This window comes from Gambusia affinis, linkage group LG11, assembly GCF_019740435.1.
Source record: "Gambusia affinis linkage group LG11, SWU_Gaff_1.0, whole genome shotgun sequence".
Classification (NCBI taxonomy): domain Eukaryota; kingdom Metazoa; phylum Chordata; class Actinopteri; order Cyprinodontiformes; family Poeciliidae; genus Gambusia; species Gambusia affinis.
Window position 1 is genome coordinate 5897348 of NC_057878.1, and position 17711 is coordinate 5915058.

The 17711-nt window shown below is 41.9% G+C and overlaps 2 protein-coding genes across 2 annotated transcripts in view; one reads left to right on the forward strand and one right to left on the reverse strand.

The window, feature by feature from the left end:
* gdap2 (ganglioside induced differentiation associated protein 2) overlaps positions 1–782 on the reverse strand; it is a 34035-nt gene extending 33253 nt beyond the window's left edge. The window contains exon 1 of the mRNA XM_044131748.1: positions 620–782. The gene's annotated coding sequence lies outside the window, so the exon portion shown is untranslated. The remainder of the gene's footprint in view (positions 1–619) is intronic.
* A 1210-nt stretch (positions 783–1992) lies between these two features.
* wdr3 (WD repeat domain 3) lies at positions 1993–16257 on the forward strand. Its single transcript, XM_044131749.1, has 27 exons — positions 1993–2227; positions 3274–3475; positions 3557–3766; positions 4519–4637; positions 5757–5835; positions 6639–6734; positions 7019–7126; positions 7853–7954; positions 8687–8787; positions 9713–9817; positions 9911–10141; positions 10874–10967; positions 11063–11164; positions 11268–11350; positions 12018–12156; positions 12264–12320; positions 12663–12763; positions 12922–13033; positions 13105–13239; positions 13319–13369; positions 14158–14223; positions 14297–14389; positions 14500–14550; positions 14637–14680; positions 14800–14928; positions 15213–15306; positions 15931–16257. The coding sequence occupies exons 2-27, from the start codon at positions 3302–3304 to the stop codon at positions 16084–16086; spliced, it is 2832 nt and encodes a 943-aa protein (XP_043987684.1). The 5' UTR covers positions 1993–2227; positions 3274–3301; the 3' UTR covers positions 16087–16257.
* The last annotated feature ends 1454 nt before the right edge of the window (positions 16258–17711 follow it).

A 17711-nucleotide genomic window follows, 5' to 3' on the forward strand; every position in this document is an offset into this window, starting at 1 on the left:
ATTTTTTGGGATTTTACTTGCAATACTTGTTGAGAAGCACCGATCGTTTTCACTTTGATACACATCGTTGCAACCTGAGATTTAAAAGTTAGCAAATGTGGTAATGTGAGAGGTTACTTTTTTTTTAACTATTACAAGAATTTTATAATTTAAATTGTTGTCGTCGTTTTGCGTCTTTTAAAATAGCTAAATTTAGGCAAGGTTAAGGTTACAATCAAATTTAATTTGCAAAGTTCCTTTACAATTACAGCCAATTAAATCTAGGCTAATACAAAATCAAACAAATTAGCCAAAAAACAAAAACAAAACAACAAAAAAGCAGGACTTTATCCTTAAATTTCTAATAGAGTATAGGTTCATGTCCATTTTCTGTAATGAATTTTTGAGAGCAGGCCTCGAAGTAAATGAACCAATCAGAACTCTCTATTAGTAAACATTTATAATTAAATAAATAACTGTCTCAAAATGCTGTAGTTCACACTTAATTATTCAGAGATGAAAAGCAATATTTCTAAAACATTTAGCAGTGCTGTCCAGCTGAATCAGCAGACACCTACCTATCGTGTCCACGCTAAAAAAGTATATATAATAAAAATGCATAGAAATATTGAACCAATACCTTAAAAGCTCAGGCGGGATTGTCTTTACGTTGAGTCATCATTTTATTAAAGAAATTGACTCCAACAGCAAGAGAAACTGAGCTAAAAAGTCCCCTTCATCATGGTTCACTCACTTAGCAATCACGTTAGTAGCAGAATGACGCTATGACGTACATCGAAGCCGCAGCGTACCAATAACATCCGGTTGGGAAATTTCAAACTAAAAGTGATGAACTAGCAAAGGAGAACCAGTGAGTTTGTTTTCATTTTTGTTTTTCCAGTCCTTTTTGATTTCCCCCCGAGAAATTTTTCGGTCTAAATATATTTATGTTGAAATATGTTTTCAACAAATACATTTTCTGTCTGGAAAATATGTAGAAAATCAAGGGTTGTGGGGAAACAGAAAAATATCATCTTATTTTTTGTAATAAAGCTATTTCCCATACCGCTAAATTATTGTAACATATAATTTCTACAAAAATGGCATTTGTAACATTTAATTTGATATTTTGCAGTATTATTAGGGTTAAGTAAAAATCATAGAACTGTTAAACAATCAATGGACTCAGTTTCAAACGTCAGGCATCATTTCACATTTATTATTCCTTCTTATCATTATGTTGATTAATTAATTGAGTTGTGGTAGTGGTGGCTTGCTACGTTAACTGGGTAGCCATCTAGCATTCAGCTTAATTATAGTTATGCTTTTCAGTATGTCAGCTGAATTTCTTGAACTTGTCCCTTCAAAAGCATTTTGGTTGACTTTATAGTTCTTATATTATGACTCTTCATATCTTGAGATATTTCCAAGCAGGCGAATATGAAGAAAGAAGTAAGCAGCATACAGCAAAAGTTTTCTGTTTTTTCCCCCTGGTGCCTCAGGAAATAAACATATAAAGTGCATTAACAAATGGGAGAAGATGGTTGTAAGTCAGTTTAAGCAAGAAAAAATAAATGTGTGTGAAAAACAGGGAGAATAGGACATGTGGGGCAACAGAGATTATTAAGAAATTGCCGACAGAGAGTGGATTGACATGAATTTTGTGACAAACTAATAGCTGATAAACGCTGTTTTATTTTGTTAACATTACCAATAGATATTCCGGTAGATATCGTGTTATTTGTCGTGTGTTTGACTCGTTTGTTAGTTGTGAATCAGCTGACTAGTATACACTAGCACTTCCGTTGTAGTTGTACTGGAACTTGTGGGAAAACAATACAACTTTCTGAACAGCAAGGCTACGAATCCAAGCCAAGAAATACTCACGAATAAAATATGTCCTCAAAAACTAACATGCGATAAATATTTCCTTTATTTTCGCTCAACGGTGACGTCATAAAGTTTGTCCTGGTGTCGCAGGCAAAAGCAAAAGATCGAGCTTAATTGACAACCATAAAAGTACACACGAATACGGTAACTTCTGCATCAAAGTATGTCTAGAATCATCAATCCTCGTGTACTGTAATATTTTTGTGTAGTTACTGTACCAGATAAGTAAAGGAGTGGTTCTAAAAATCAGCATTTAGAGGTTTTGAAATCGATCTGCGGTAGGTACGTTAGGTCTGACTCAGAAACAGCGGGTCGAGGAAGAAAACACAAGTTAGCAGCTCTACGCCGCATTTCAGAGGTAAGAGCACAGACTGACACATCGTAAAAGTACTGTAGCGAGATATGAATGTTGTCTGAGGCTTTAAAATACATAATTATACGTTTCTGTCGTTTCTGATAAGCTCATTTAAACTGAACACAGCCACGTGCGTATAGAGGCACAGACGGCTCCGTAAGGGTGCGCTCGATTTATAGTACTTCATACATTTGCGCGAGCGGAGTTTAATTGGCCTTTGGTTGTTTCAAGCAAGGAAAGGTCAAACTTCACACGTACAGTGTCCCATGAAACAAAACAAGCCTCCCCCCATACCATGGCGACTGAAATCGTGTACAGAAATGTACATAAAAAAATAAATATATGAAAGCAGGAAAAGCCTGAACTGTGTAGCCGGAAACTAAAGCATAAAACGCTCAGTGGAGGAATAGTTTCCACAGACAGGATTCAGCATGTGAAACAAACACGTGTAGTTTACATTTGGGAGTTTGAACGTTTATATTGTGGGTTTATTATATTAAGAGCCACAATACGGCTCCTAAAACAAGTTAGTGATACCTTAATTGCAAAATAAAGTTATTTGAAATGACTCCAGGCAATGTAGAAAATTGCTGACAGTAAGTATTCAGAGCCCTTAAAGGTTTTCTAACTTGCCCACAGCACAGCATCATGTTGCCACCAGCAGGTTTCACAGTACAACCTAAACTTCATTGTGTGTTTTGGGGATTTTAAACTAACACAAAGTATTGAATTCTTACTAAATTGATAATAAAGGATTTTGACCTTCTTTTTTCTTTTGGCCAAAAAGTTATCTGAATAGTGTGGCATGTTTTTGTAATGTCCTGTCAGTTTAATGGGGTGGCCATCTTTCTGTCAGTTTGCCATAACTTTACATTTTTTTAAACAATGGATTGAACAGCGCTCTATTTTTGTATTTCTTAGCTTTAGTTCAAATCCTATTCATGTGTTATAACATTAACGTTACCCACTTGTGGAAGCCATGCTGATCTCACCGAGTCGTTGTCTTTGGACTATGAGTAAATAAAGATTCCTGTGTTGCTGTGCTGCAGGATCCAGCACCGTCTCCGGCTGCTGGTCATGGGTTTGACCAAACAGTACCTCCGCTACGCCGCCAGCGCCGTGTTCGGCGTCATCGGCAGCCAGCGGGCCAACATCGCCTACGTCACGCTTCGTGGCGGGGAAAAGGGCCGCTACGTTGCCGTGGCCGCGTGCGAACACGTCTTCATCTGGGACGTCCGGAAAGGAGAGAAGGTGAGACTTCAGGGCGGTGGCTCGGCTTTGACGAATCGTCCGCAGCCGACTCAGACAGAATTTGCCGTCTTTCTTGCCCAGGTCCTGATCCTGCAGGGCCAGAAGCACGAGGTGAGCTTCCTCTGCCCGTCTCCGGACGGCGTTCACGTCGCCGTGGGTTACGAGGACGGCATGGTGCGGATCTTCAACCTGCTGAGCGGGGAAAGCAACATTTCCTTCAACGGACACAAGTCCGGTGTCACGGCGATGAACTACGACGCTCTGGGCGCACGACTCGTCACCGGCTCCAAGGTAACGTTGACACGATTAACACCTGAAAGCTGCAGTGGAGTCACACACTTGACACTTTTTGTCACAATTTGTCAAATTTCATGGTAATTTACCAAAAAACGACTGGGCGGAGGTGCCTACAATGACTTATTTTGATTTGATCTAGTGATGTTTGCATGTAATTTTTTTTACACCAACACACCTTCAGAACGACGTTTCTCCTTTAATTTATGCTAAATCAATGTAAAGCGTATGATATATAAAAGTATAAATACTTTCACGTTAACAAATACCGCTGGACAATAAATTTTCCCCAAAGTTCTTGCGATAATATTGTTGTTTTGAGACCATTTTCAAGTGATATAATGGTAATAATGGTGTAATAATGCAAGGATACATTCTCAAAGATCAATAAACATTACATTTGTAATGAACATTTAACATTCAGCAGCCCTCTCCCCCTCTAGTCCAAGAAAATAAATGTAAGAATCTTCTGCTAGATTTGAAACTGCTGTTCACAGAAGTCGACGTTTGGAGCCGTATCGTTATACTTCCACTTCCCAGGCGCTTTGTGTTGGTCTGTCCAATAAAGTCCCAATGAAACACAGTAAGGTCTGTGGCTGTAACGTGACGACATGTGAAGACGTTCAAGAAGAGCGAAGACTTTCTCAAGTCACAGCAACCGTTTTTGTCTCGCTTGCACTTCAAGGTCGAATTCTGGTTCTCGTTGGTTGGTTGCAGCTTTTCTCTCTGCTTCCCGTTTTCCTCTTCAGGACACAGATGTGATCGTGTGGGACATCATCAACGAGTGTGGACTGTACCGGCTGAGGGGACATAAGGACGTCATCACGCAGGCCTTGTTCCTTAAAGACAAGAACCTCCTGTTGTCAAGGTAACGGCCATTAGCTGCTGCTGCTGCTGCTGCTGCAGGTGGAACAAAGTGTCTTCCATTGGTCAATCTGAGCTTAAACAACTGTTGGAGTTTGTTCTGTAAACGTATAAAAGTCTTATTGACTTTGTCCAGTTAGAATTACAGTAATCAAAAATGTAATTCATATTCAAAGAAATGGATTCTTTAGAATAGAATAGAATAGAATAGAATAGAATAGAATAGAATAGAATAGAATAGAAAAAAGAAATAAATGTTATTCTCCCTCAGGGGTGATATGGTAACTGTTTTATTTTATCATGATTACGATAGAAGTGATGATAGAGAAATCTACTGTTTGCTTCTTTACCGTCTTTTTTTGGTAACTGTATGTATTGTAAGCCTGGCGGGCCACCAGACTTTACTTGCGACCCACCGGGCTAAGCATTGTTTACCTCTTTGGGTTTTTTATGTTTGCCTTTTCTAAGATCTTTTAGTTGCTGTGTGGGTTTTGTTAATGTCTCCCAATAACACATTTGCAAATAATTAGTCATATTTTCAAATTTCCCGTCAATTTTCAAAATGTTTCAACTCAAAAACCCTGTAGCCTGCTGGACGACTGTCCCAGCGCCCCTACCGCCGGGCCCCGGTTTACCGCCGGGCCCCTACCACCGGGCCCCGGTTTACCGCCGGGCCCCGGTTTACCGCCGGGCTTAGCAGGTTTTCTGGGGGAAGCCCTGGAAAAGTTTTAAGTAGTTTCTAAAGCATCGTTGATTGAAATGTATTCATTTCTAACAATAAAATCAAAACTCTTATAAGGAATTTTTCACAATATTGATAAATAATAAGATAAATACCCACCCCTGCTGTGCAGCTATTAAAAGCAGAATGCACAGATTCAAGGAAATGTGTAACAGAGTCAAGTGAGTTAAAAAAATAAACTTACAACATGTGGATATCTATTTTGGGACAAAAAAATTCCCGCTTGTGTCAGATACAAACTGAGCTTTTTTTTCAAACACGGACGCTGGATTTGACTTCTGCCTGGGTTTCACTTTCCAGTGGAGTGAGTTGTGATGATGTTAGGAAGCCGCGACAGTATTTGTAAAGCTGTGTTTCTGTGTGACCCGTGCTGCCGTCCAGCTCCAAGGACAGCTTTGTGAAGTGGTGGGATCTGGACACGCAGCACTGCTTCAAGACCATGGTGGGCCATCGCAGCGAGGTGAGCGCTTCTTCTACTGCCTCCAGTATTTCAACTTAAACATTTCACCTTATAGTTAAACTAATATAACTTGCATTATACAAGCGAGACAAGAAAAGATTGTGTTAACAGAAATTAGTCGACGGTGCATTTTTTCCCCTGAGAGGTTTTTCCGTTTACGTATACTGAACTTTAAACAATTAGCCAAAGTCAGGGTAGTTTCTGGTAGATTAATTCACAATATCCAACTTAAATGACCTTAATCAAACACCTTAAACGCACTGCTTCCATTGTGTGGCATCAGGGAAATACGAAGGAAAAAGCAGCCCAGATATCAGGAAGAGAAATCTGGATCGTGTTTGGTAACAATTTCCAGACGCGTGAAGATCCCAGTGTTCACGTCTTGAATTCTAATTTAAGCATGAATAACGTGTGAATGTCACGCCATCATGCCGTGGTATGAAATGTGCAAATTGACCCTAAAATACAGTGAGAAGTTATTAGTTGAAGCTGGTGAGAGATTATCCACAGGGAAATCGTTGGTGCACAGACATGGGCTGAAAAGCCGCTCTGAGAGGAAAGATTGGGGATATTGTAGCAGCAGCATAAGACATGAGAGCTGAACTGAAGGCTTGGACACAAATGGGTCAAACTACTGGGAGAAGTTCAAAGCCCAGGCGGCCACAATACTCAAGAAATTCATGTAAGCGTCTGATTGAAGGCATCAGTAAACAATTACCGTTAACCAATCTTAGCTGGATCTAGTTGGTGAGGCTCTGCTGCGTTATCACTGAGTGAGCGTAACGGTGTGGACTTCTTCTCAGGTGTGGGGAATGGTTCTGTTGGACCGGGACAACAGGCTGCTGACGGGGTCGGCCGACAGCGAGCTGCGTGCCTGGGACATCCGCCGCCTGGAGGAGGTGAGATTTTATCCCCGAGAAATAGATACGAACGCAGCCTTCCACCTGCTGAATGCTCGACTGATGAGAAGGAAAAAACAGCACCCTGGATCTTTTCTCAGAGCCTCGGCAGCTGTGACGTGTTTTGGACCCGTCTTCTCTTTGAAGATGCCACGTTTTAGGCCCTATTTGCTTTGGCCCGCCAGCTGCCCGCATCGGCTCATAAGCGAAACAGAACCAGAACCGACAGAGTTCATTAGCCTGATTCCTCATCCGCTCATTCCGTCTTTTTACGTCCCGCTTAGGGAAAGGCTGCGGGTGAGCCCAGAGTGAAGAAGGGGAAAACTCTGCTGGAGGATGATGAGGATGATGATGGTAAAGAAGAAGAGGAGGAGGCGGAGAGCGTGGAAGAGGTACGGAGGTCTTTTTGAGTCGATTTGTCCTGGGAAATCCTTGTCAAATACATTGAAGTTTGTGTTTGGAACTCGACAAAAAGAAGAAAATATTCATGTATTTACACTCTAATTTGTTCTTAATGAAAAAACAACACATACACCGATCCAATATTAATATCTGTATCGGTCCATATATTGGTATTGGTCACAATGTGCCTGATCCATGAGGGCAGATCTACTCAGTCTAATTCTACGTTTTGTATTCTGAGCAATTTCATGTTTTATTATTATTATTATTATTATTATTATTATTATTTATTTGGTTTATTTTTTTACATGTCAGCCTCTTGTTTTTGTCAGTTTCCCAATTATTTATTTTACATTGCACTGTTATAATTTCTCTGCTTGAACAAATTAAAGATTTGTTTTTACATGTTTGACCCAGTGTGTGAAGCCGTGTAAGCGTGCTGCACTGACGCAAAGTTATCACGGAAATTTGTAATTCAGTACATTTATTTCTGCGTTAAAAAAAAAATAAGAAAGAAAGAAACGTTTTGAGTCAATTCAGCTCTGTTTTTCTGGATCAGATCAGTGTCGGTATCGGAAGTGAAAATACTGGATTCCTGGTTAAATATGTGGAAGCGTGTCCATCTGATGGTATTACATGCCAGATGCCTAAATGCTCCCGTTGTTGTTGTTGTGTGAGCCTGTAATTGTGCCGTCTTGCTCCGGTTTCCTCTTCAGCGCGTCCTGAGCTGTAAGAAGGCCGGCTCCATCCTGAGGGAAGCCAGAGATCGGGTCGTTTCGCTGACAGCAGACTCCAAGGCCAGAGTCATCGCCTGCCATGTGAGTGAAGGATTCTCTGGATGCTCCTTCAGCCTTTAAAGTGTCTGTAAACTGTTTGCTTTCCTCCCAATGGACACAATATGTTCTTCTTTTCTTTCTTTCTTTATTTTTAACAGTTTGATCTTCTGTTCTCTGGTTTTAATAAAATGCTTTGCTGGGAAATATCAGAGGAAGCTGTGATGCTGTCACCCTATTCTTAATGATGTCTTTTATGTGATTTTACATGATATTATTTGATTTCAATAACATCCCCGTCTGGAAAAGTGTGAAAAAAGGCTTGGAAAAAGATTTCTATTTTATGCAGACTTGTCCCCTACATCCCTTCTTTCATTTGTCGCTTCTTTTGATCGAGTCTCTCATTCCTGTCTACACTGTCTGTCTCTTGTTCTTTACTCCCCTTCATTGAGCCTATCTGTCTTTCCTTACCACTATCCTTCCTTTTATTTTGTCCTCTTTCCCTTCCTTGTGTCCTTCCTCTTTTAAATACTTTTTTATTGCCTTCCATCCTCCCTTTCTTCTCTCCTTCTCTTCATATCCTTCCTCCCTCGTTCTTTTGCCTGCTGTCGAGGTATTTGCCATTACTCTATACTGTTTTATTTATTTATTAGAATGGAGCGGACTGGTAGCTCTGGAACGCTGCGTTTGGAGAAGTCTGAGATTTTAAGCTGTAAAACGTTTAGGTGGGTGTGTTTACGGTTTACCTGACCAACGTGTCTCTCCCTTCTGGACCAGGGAAACGATGCGGTACTGGAAGTGTTCACGGTGCTGTCTGAGGAGGAAGTGCAGAGAAAAATGAACAAGAAGCTGAAGAAAGCCAAGAAGAAAGCAGCCAAGTGAGCTTGAATCAGACATGCTGCTGGGACTCGTTCCTTTGAGCGGCTGACATGTTTTCTGTTCGTACCGTCAGTTTAATTTCAGACATTCTGTTAAAGGGTTAGGCATAAAGCAAACACTCTTAATAAATATGTGGAAGTTTAACGTCAGAAGACTGGAATGCTAATGATGCTAATGGATTAATTTTAGACTTTAACATTACGTCTAAGGTATTGTTTAGGTTGCAGCTCTCCTCCCCCTGTGTCTCTTCACGGACAAGCAGGTGTAGATAATGTATAGATTTAAATACACTAGGAGGAAACCCTGAATATAATAATAACAAGAAAATAAAATAATGGGTAGATTTAAATAAATAGGTGTCTGACCAAAAAAGGAGTTCCAGACTTGTGCAGCTTTTACAATAAATGCAGGCTAACCCAAATAATTTTCCAGTGAGCATCAACACTGTGTATAATTTACAGTAACAAGGTACAAATGTGAACGCTATTAAAGCATGCAGGTGGAATCTAGAGGGGGAAACAACAGGGATGTGAGGATGGATCCCTGAGGAACACCTGTACAACTTCATAGCAGATAATTCACACATTTCTGCATAGACAAACCCACTGATGTGACGGACAGTCCTGGGCTGACCTGTCTGAAGTAAAAAAAAAGATGATTTTGTTGTGGGAAAACTAGATACTTTGTCTTGTGGCCTCTTTTCTGCATTATCTTACCTTCTTTAATACAGTTTAACCAAAATAGCACTAATGTACAAGTAGTTAAAGGAATTATTATCACAGTTGTGTGCTTTGTTCTACTTTCACTGACCTGTCATCTTTTTATTCGCTCTAAAGCTGCTGTCAGTTTCTGCGAGTTTGGTGGTTTGGATGCGATATCCAGATCAGACGCTGATTGTTGGTGTTCTGCTGCCCCCTGCTGCAGAACGCAGGAAGATGCAGGCGATCAGACAGCAGAGCCGGTGGTGGAGAGAACGCTGAAGGACGAGATTATTAGACTGACGAACATCAAGGCTTCTGCAAAGATCAGGTGAGATACAAAGAGAGGAGATGATGTCGATCACATCGTTTAGACTGGATTTACACGTTTATTGCTACGGTTACTTCCGTGTTTTCTCCTCAGGTGGGTGGACATCCTGTCGTGTGCAGGCGGAGAGCTGAAGGTGGCGCTGCTGCTTCAGAACAACACCGTCGAGACCTACAGCCTGAAGACCTCCGACAAGAACCCGACGGCCAATAAGACGGCCCGGCTCACGCTGGGCGGTCACCGCACCGACGTCCGCACGCTGGCCTTCAGCTCCGACAACCTGGCCGTCCTGTCGGCCTCCGGAGACACGGTCAAAGTCTGGAACAGGTGACGGATCCGACCGGAAAGCAAAACCCGGGAACTAGTTCTCATCTCTATGGATCGGTCTTCTAACCGGAGGAGGACTCTGATTAACGACTAATTGTAGTAATCGATTATTGCCAACTACTTGCCAACTTTTAAAAATTCGATAAATGGTCAGAATAATCAATCAATCCAAAAAAAAAAGTTTCATCGATTAATCATCAGAATAGTTGGTTAATCGGATAAAAAACGTTGGGACGTTGTTCAGATTGTTCATTTAGCATCTTAAGCTTTTTTATTTTTCAGGGATGCACTGATAAGAAAACTTGGGCAGATATTGATATCTAATATTAATATTGCTATTACAGCCGATGACGATATTTATCAATATTAGATGTATATATTACGTATATTTCTCTAGTGTTTCAAAACCTTTGAAATAAAAAGACCAGAAACAGACGGCAACAAGATGAACAAAATCTCAGTTCTTCATATCGGTCCAGTTTGATTTATTGAATATGTTAAAAAAATGACTAATATCGGCCGATACCGATGGTATTGACGATATATTGTGCATCCCTACCTGTTTTTCTATTAGAAATATGTTAGAAGAGGAGTTTTGTTTAAGCAAATGGACTTTTTCTGAGTCTGTAAACTCAAGTGATTAATCGACTACTAACTCAGTTGACGATTATTTCACTAATCGATTAATCACGATTAGTCGTTTCTGCCCTGAACTGGAGGTTCTTGTCACAGGTCAACTCTGCAGGTGATCCGCACCATGGCGTGTGAATACGCGCTCTGCTCGCTCTTTGTGCCCGGAGACAGACAGATAATCCTGGGAACGAAGGTATTTGGACTCCATGTGGGTCATGACCAGCGTCAACGCATCCCCAAAGTCCGTCCCTTTCCTTCAACTCTGCGATTCTGTTCCTCTCACGTCAGAATGGGAAGCTGCAGATCTTTGATCTGGCCTCAGGAAGCCTTCTGGAAACTGTGGACGCCCACAGTGGAGCTGTGTGGTCACTGTGCCTGGCACCGGATCAGGTAAACCGGACCGCCGCCAGAACTCTGCTTCGGGCGCCACCGTATGAGTCCGGATTGCTCGATAGTAAATTACTGCAATATGGTTTTTCTGTGCGTCTTGCAGAGGGGAGTTATCTCCGGAAGTGCTGATAAGACGGTAAAGTTCTGGGAGTTTGAGCTCGTCAAAGACAAAGGAACGGAGCAGAAGTGAGTTCCAGGTTGAATAACAACATATCATCAAGACACTTTGCACAAAACTATTATGTTTCATTTTTAGTTTATTCTATATTTTTAAGGATGCACTTCACCAGGTCACTTCTGCACATGCTCAGTTTCCAATAGTTACTCCATTGCTGCCAATTTTTTATTCTTTATGTCTTTTTGGTCAGAATAAATGAGTTGGGTTTGGCCAAACTGGGAATCAGCAGATTAGGCTCTTTCTTTTATAAATTGGTGCATAAAAACCAAACATTACAGACCAGCAAACCGAGGTATTGACCTAAAAAATACCCAATTAGATACAAGAACAAACAACAATTAAATAAAGCTGTACTAATTCAGATGGATGCATTTAGGACAAAGACAAAACACAGAACATATCCTAACCCACTAAACATATGTGGGTTTTTTTTACTTTTAATCTTGGATTGATTTTATTTGTCATTTTTTTCTGATATTCCTTGTTCATTCTAGGGGTTCCTTTCCAGAGAAAGTGGGAAAGAGATAGGAGAAAACATGTCAGAACAAAGAATAAATAAAGTAGCTGAACCAGAGCAGATATTTTGTGATCTTATTAGTAGGCTTTTGCGCCAGTTGCAGTTTTTCGGCTGATGCGACTTTTAAAGACGGCGATTTTTCTGTAATTCTTTGCCAGGCGGCTGACGGTGAAACACACTCGCACACTGCAGCTGGAGGAAGACGTTCTGTGTGTGAAGTTTTCCCCTGATCACAGACTGCTGGCCGTCTCTCTGTTGGACTGCACCGTCAAGGTCTTCTACACGGACACCCTGAAGGTAGAGCTCTCTTATTCACAAGAGATCACATCAACGAGCGTTTGATACGCCACGTATACGAAGAAACTGTGCAACCAAACCGCCTGATGTCCTTGTTTGGGTTTCAGTTCTTCTTGTCTCTGTATGGACACAAGCTGCCGGTCCTTTGTTTGGACATCACACATGTGAGTGACTCAGGCTGCAGACGTTCTGTGAATGTGAAAGCAATCTGTTTTTGTTGGTTGAGTGTTTACTGCCACAGTCTTAATCTTGGTCAGAGGGTGGCGCCATACACACAGCAAGTAAAGAAAACAACAACAACTAGATGTTGAATTAAAGATCTAACAGAATAAAAATCCAAAGGAAATAAATTTATAATCCCAAATCACTCCAGATGGTAAAAATTCTGACAAACTCTTAGCCAATCATCAAAGGGCTTTTAGTGCAAGAACATTACTAAAGTTAACTCCAGTTTGATCTGTTCCTGCTTCCGTTGCCGGACCCTTGACTCTGCTTGCTTTAACTAGGACGGCGCTCTGATCGCCACCGGCTCTGCAGACAGGAACGTAAAGATCTGGGGTTTGGATTTCGGTGACTGTCACAGATCTTTGTTCGCTCATGACGACAGGTACGGACCGACACACGCAGTAAGAAACCAAGTACAAGTTTTCTGGAACAGCAGCGCTCTGTCTTCTCGATCGTCTCGTTCTTTTTCCCCCGCCTTTAATCGAAGCGTTGCAGATTTCCAAGATTTGCTCATCTCCATGTCCTCTCCGCTCTCCCCAGTGTCATGTTTCTCCAGTTCGTCCCCAAGACTCATTTGTTCTTCACTGCCGGGAAGGACAAGAAGATCAAGCAGTGGGACGCTGACAAGTTTGAGCACATTCAGACCCTGGAGGTGACTCTGTCCTCCGAAGTGGCGGCTCCGCTTAACGGCCCCGACTCTGACCTGCTCCGTTTGGGTTTCAGGGTCACCATCGGGAGGTCTGGTGTCTGGCCATCAGCCCCAACGGAGATCACCTGGTGTCGTCGTCTCACGACAAGTCGCTGCGTCTCTGGGAGCGGACCAGGGAACCCATCATCCTGGAGGAGGAGCGGGAGATGGTGAGCTGGGAGCGGCGATGTGGCCGGCCCGCCATTCAGAGCCTCTACGTCTGTGTTTACGCTCTGTTTGTGTTTACAGGAGAGAGAAGCTGAATTTGAAGAGAGCATGGCCAAAGGAAACGCACCTGTGGTGAGCTCCACGGTTTTTAAGTTTCCAAACTTGATTGTTTTTTTCATCTCACCTTAGCTAAAATAACTTTATAGCAAAGGATGCTATTAATCGACTTATAATTAATTGACAATGGTTTATTAGACTAAAACTAGTTCCAATTCGTTAACTAACAACTTAGGCCTGTTCTTAGTGTTGTAGTTTGGCTGCCATCCAGAAGAGGGCGCCAATGGTCATCCTCAAGTGGAGCCAGTTGATAAGAAATAAAGATGGCGGGGCCCTACCAGAACTGGAAAGACACATGGTCCAAACCGAGTCCAGCATGGGAAGCAAAATGTACTTTATGCGGTTTTGTTTTGAAATATAAACACTCAACAAGCTCCTTAAGTTATCAACTTAGTAGCACTGATTCAGCCCAACTGCTGCATGACAGAGCAGCATCAGCTTTTTATGAAAAATTTAGTTCTGAATGTTATGGAAAGACGGCTGGCCCTCTTGAAACAACAATTTATTTTCTTATCAATAAATCATTCGTCAATCAATAAGATAAATCGACTTTAGATTAACTCAGTTGATAACTTGCATCCTTAGTTTAAGCTTAAACAGCTAAACATCCGGTTGTAGTTAATTTAATAGTAACCTTAAATAAAACAGTTTCTCTTTTCCTGATGTTCAGTGTAATCTCGCTCTCTACAGAATGCTAATCAGGGCTGTAGTACCGATTTTCTCTCAAGTCAGTTTCATAAAGAGAGGCCGTTTGTTGCTGTTTGAGGGCAGCGAGCCGTGGATTAACACCGCTGCATCTGCAGGTACCAGGAGAGACGGAGGGCGAGGCGGCACCAGCTGGGAAGAAGAGCATCGAGACGGTGAAAGCTGTAAGTCGCCTTCTGCTCCGTTAGCATCTCTAAAGCTAAACGGGGACAGTAACCGTGGACCACTCGCCTGCAGGCGGAGCGAATCATGGAGGCTCTGGAGCTTTACCGAGAAGAAACCAGGAAGTGGGAGGAGCACAAGTATTTCTGTGAGAAAGCTGGGAAAGAGGTAAGAACTTGTTTCCTCCTTTTTGTGTCAGATGCTCGCATATACTGTTCCAGAACAGCAGAGCTGAGCTATGACCGCTACTAAAAACATCTGATTGGCTCGGTTTGCAGTTGCCTCCTCCTGAAGCCAACCCTATCCTCGTTGCCTTCGGAAACGTTACTGTAAGTAAATTTCTAAATGCAAAAGGAAAAACAATTAATTTATTTTTTTAAGTAACCTTGATGTCTCACTCTTTCCTCTCTTGCAGCCGTCCCGCTACGTTTTAGATGTCATAAGAAAAGTCAGATCCAGGTAAAAGAAAACAACAGAATGAACAGAGCCATTCCTCTCTTTTTTTCTGTACATTTATAAACAAAGTGTTTATAAATGTTCACTATTACTATTATTTTCCCGTCTGTGGTGATCACCAGTGAGCTGGAGATTTCTCTGCTGGTGCTGCCGTTTCCTTACGTCCCCGAGCTGCTGAAGCTTTTCAGCACCTACATCCAGCAGGGCCTGGAGGTGGAGCTGGTCTGCCGCTGCCTGTTCTTCCTTCTCAAGTGAGACCAAAGCCGTTTGACCGAGAAAACAACAACAAATGTGTCAATTTACGGCCGATTTTGAATTTTTGCAGTTTCCAACAACCTTTTCAAATGCGATTTTTTGAAATGCACTTTAAAAAAACCTAGGTGAAGACACTTCTACAGAGACAAAATCTTTTTATATTTCTTCAATCAAATCCACGTAATTGCCCCAATATTGCTATATTCTACATTTTCATATGAATATTTCTGAATTTTTGTTTTAATTGTAGTTGCAGCAACGGTTGATTGTTTGCTTTCAGGATCCATTTTGGTCAGATCACCAGTAACCAGATGCTGGTGTCCGTCATCGACGAGCTGAAGACCAGTACGCTCTCCAAAGTCTGCCAAATCAGAGTAAGTCATCATCTGCGTAGAGACGCATCCTGTGGCTTTAAAGCTACATGTTTTGGTTTTCTTTTGGTTTCATGAATTTACCTTTTTTTTTTTTTCTTTTTTTTTTTACTTTAAGATATTTAGTTAAAATTGTAAGGCATGGAAAGTGATCGCAGCCCAATCTTTTACTTGTATTTATTATACATCTTGGTCCTTTACATCAACAGACATTACAGAGACCATTTTAGCTCTTAAATGTGAATAATTTACATTGAGCTTAATCAAGAAACGACGTGCCTTTAACGGCACAAAGACATGACGCTCCCAACCTTTATGTCTAAAAAGGTAAAACTTTTAACAGGCCTTCCAGACGGACTTTGTTTTTTAATGGGTAATTACCAGTTTCCAGAATTTAAAATCAGTCATTGAAGTCTGAATTTAAAGTTTTCAGCTTTTCTAACTCAAAAAAAAAGATCCTTATATCTCATAACCTTGAAGTTGAAGGCAGGATTATGATTTTACAACCACAATATAATTCAACATATCGTCTGCATAGAGAGCAAGTCGACTGCTTTTGATCGGCACCAAAACCAATGGTTTTTCTCTCTCTGCAACATGTTTGATTTTCTAATTCTGTTGCTTCAGGATGTGCTGGGCTTTAACAGCGCCGCCCTCCAGTTCCTCCAGCGGGAGATCGAGAGCAAAGAGGACGTGATGTTCTTTGCCGATGCCACAGGCCAACTGCAGGAGAAGAAGAAGAAAAGGAGGAAGAGGGAGCGCGCTGTGCTGACCATCGCTTAAACTTATAAAGAACATTTTAGGTGTTTCGATACAAATTTCCTCCCCACTTTAATTCCGACCTGGACCAGGTGGATTACTTTTGTATGTTGTGAAACCCCGACAGGATGTAACTCAGTGGTAACCAGTGACATGCTTTATTCCCCAAATAAACAAGAGTCTGAAGTTTTCTCACACAGCTTCATTTGTAACAAATAAATCCTGTGTGGCTGAGCGAGCCATCCGTGTGCATACTGCGGCCGCTATAAAACGCAGTAATGTGCGGTCAGGTTTTTCTTAGATTCATGTCACGTTTAAAGCCGCACTGCGTCCGTGATCGCCACGCACAGAGGACACGTTTGATTTAGGCTGGTTCCGCTTCACGAGCCTAAAGGGGGGCGTTCAGGTCCCGAGCCAAGAGACGGTCTGGGATGGGGCAGCAGTTTGGGAAGCCGTCGACGTTCCTGGTTGTTCCCACCCAGTCCTGGGGAGGGAGACTGTGGATTTATGACAGTGAGGCCTGCTGGAGGTGCTGGACGGAAATGTTCCTGCAAAGCCCGACGGCAGACCTTCAACAAGGATTCAGGCGCCACATCAGAAACTTCATCCTTCGCCGTGTGTTTAATTCTTGACCGCGGGGCACTGAACGAACAATGAAATGGAGGCCTTTAAAAACGCCCCGTGTTCATGTTTTAATGTCACTGCCAACAAAAAACCAAATTAACTCTGCATTTTAAAGGGCTGTAAAACAGAAATGTGGGCAGCAGCTCTTTATTAGGCTGGATTTAATGATGAAGCTGTAAACATCACACCTAGCAAAATTAAAAATTCTTCAGGAAAACGCCCGGTGACCCTCACTTTGAGTCAGCGCACAGCTTTGGCTTATATTTGTCGTCGTAAACAGAGCTTAAAACGGCTGAATACGAGGTGAAGAGCAGCGGTCCGCATCGTAATGTAGGCCAACGTTTTTATTCAGGGCAACATTTAACCCAACAACAAGCCACAGAGGTGACTGCAGGCCGTTTGTTCTCAAACGACCGGCTCTCCGGGTCAAGAGACACCTGTCACAACTCAAAGAAGGACTTTGAGAGTTTAGAGAGATTCAGGACGAAGCAAACGGAGCAAATTTCAGCCACTTCATGCACTAATTCTGATGAACTCACTGGATTCCTCTTTGAATGTTGCTCTTGATTGTCTTTAAGCATTAAATGATTTTCTCCACTAAAATTAAAAGCATACAACTATGTCCATATTCTATTCACTCTATTAAAAGGACTGTGAAGAAAAACATCAACTCTTCAAATGTGACCAGTAATATCTACTGTCTAATTAAAAAATTACTATTTAAGCACTTCAAAGGGGGTTTTCTGATGGGAATGAACAGTAAATGGTCAGAGGTTTTATCTTTCAATTTTTCTTGAAGCTCGATGTTTAGTAAACTCGGTTCGAGTAACCCTCATCTATGGTCTTGAGCTTTGGGTCATGACCGAAAGAACGAGATCGCGGATACAAACGGCCGAAATGGGTTTTGTCCGTAGGGTGTCTGGGCTCTCCCTTAGAGACAGGGTGAGAAGCTCAGTCATCCGGGAGGGACTCAGAGTAGAGCCGCTGAGGGGCCAGTTGAGGAGGCTCGGGCATCTGGTCAGGAT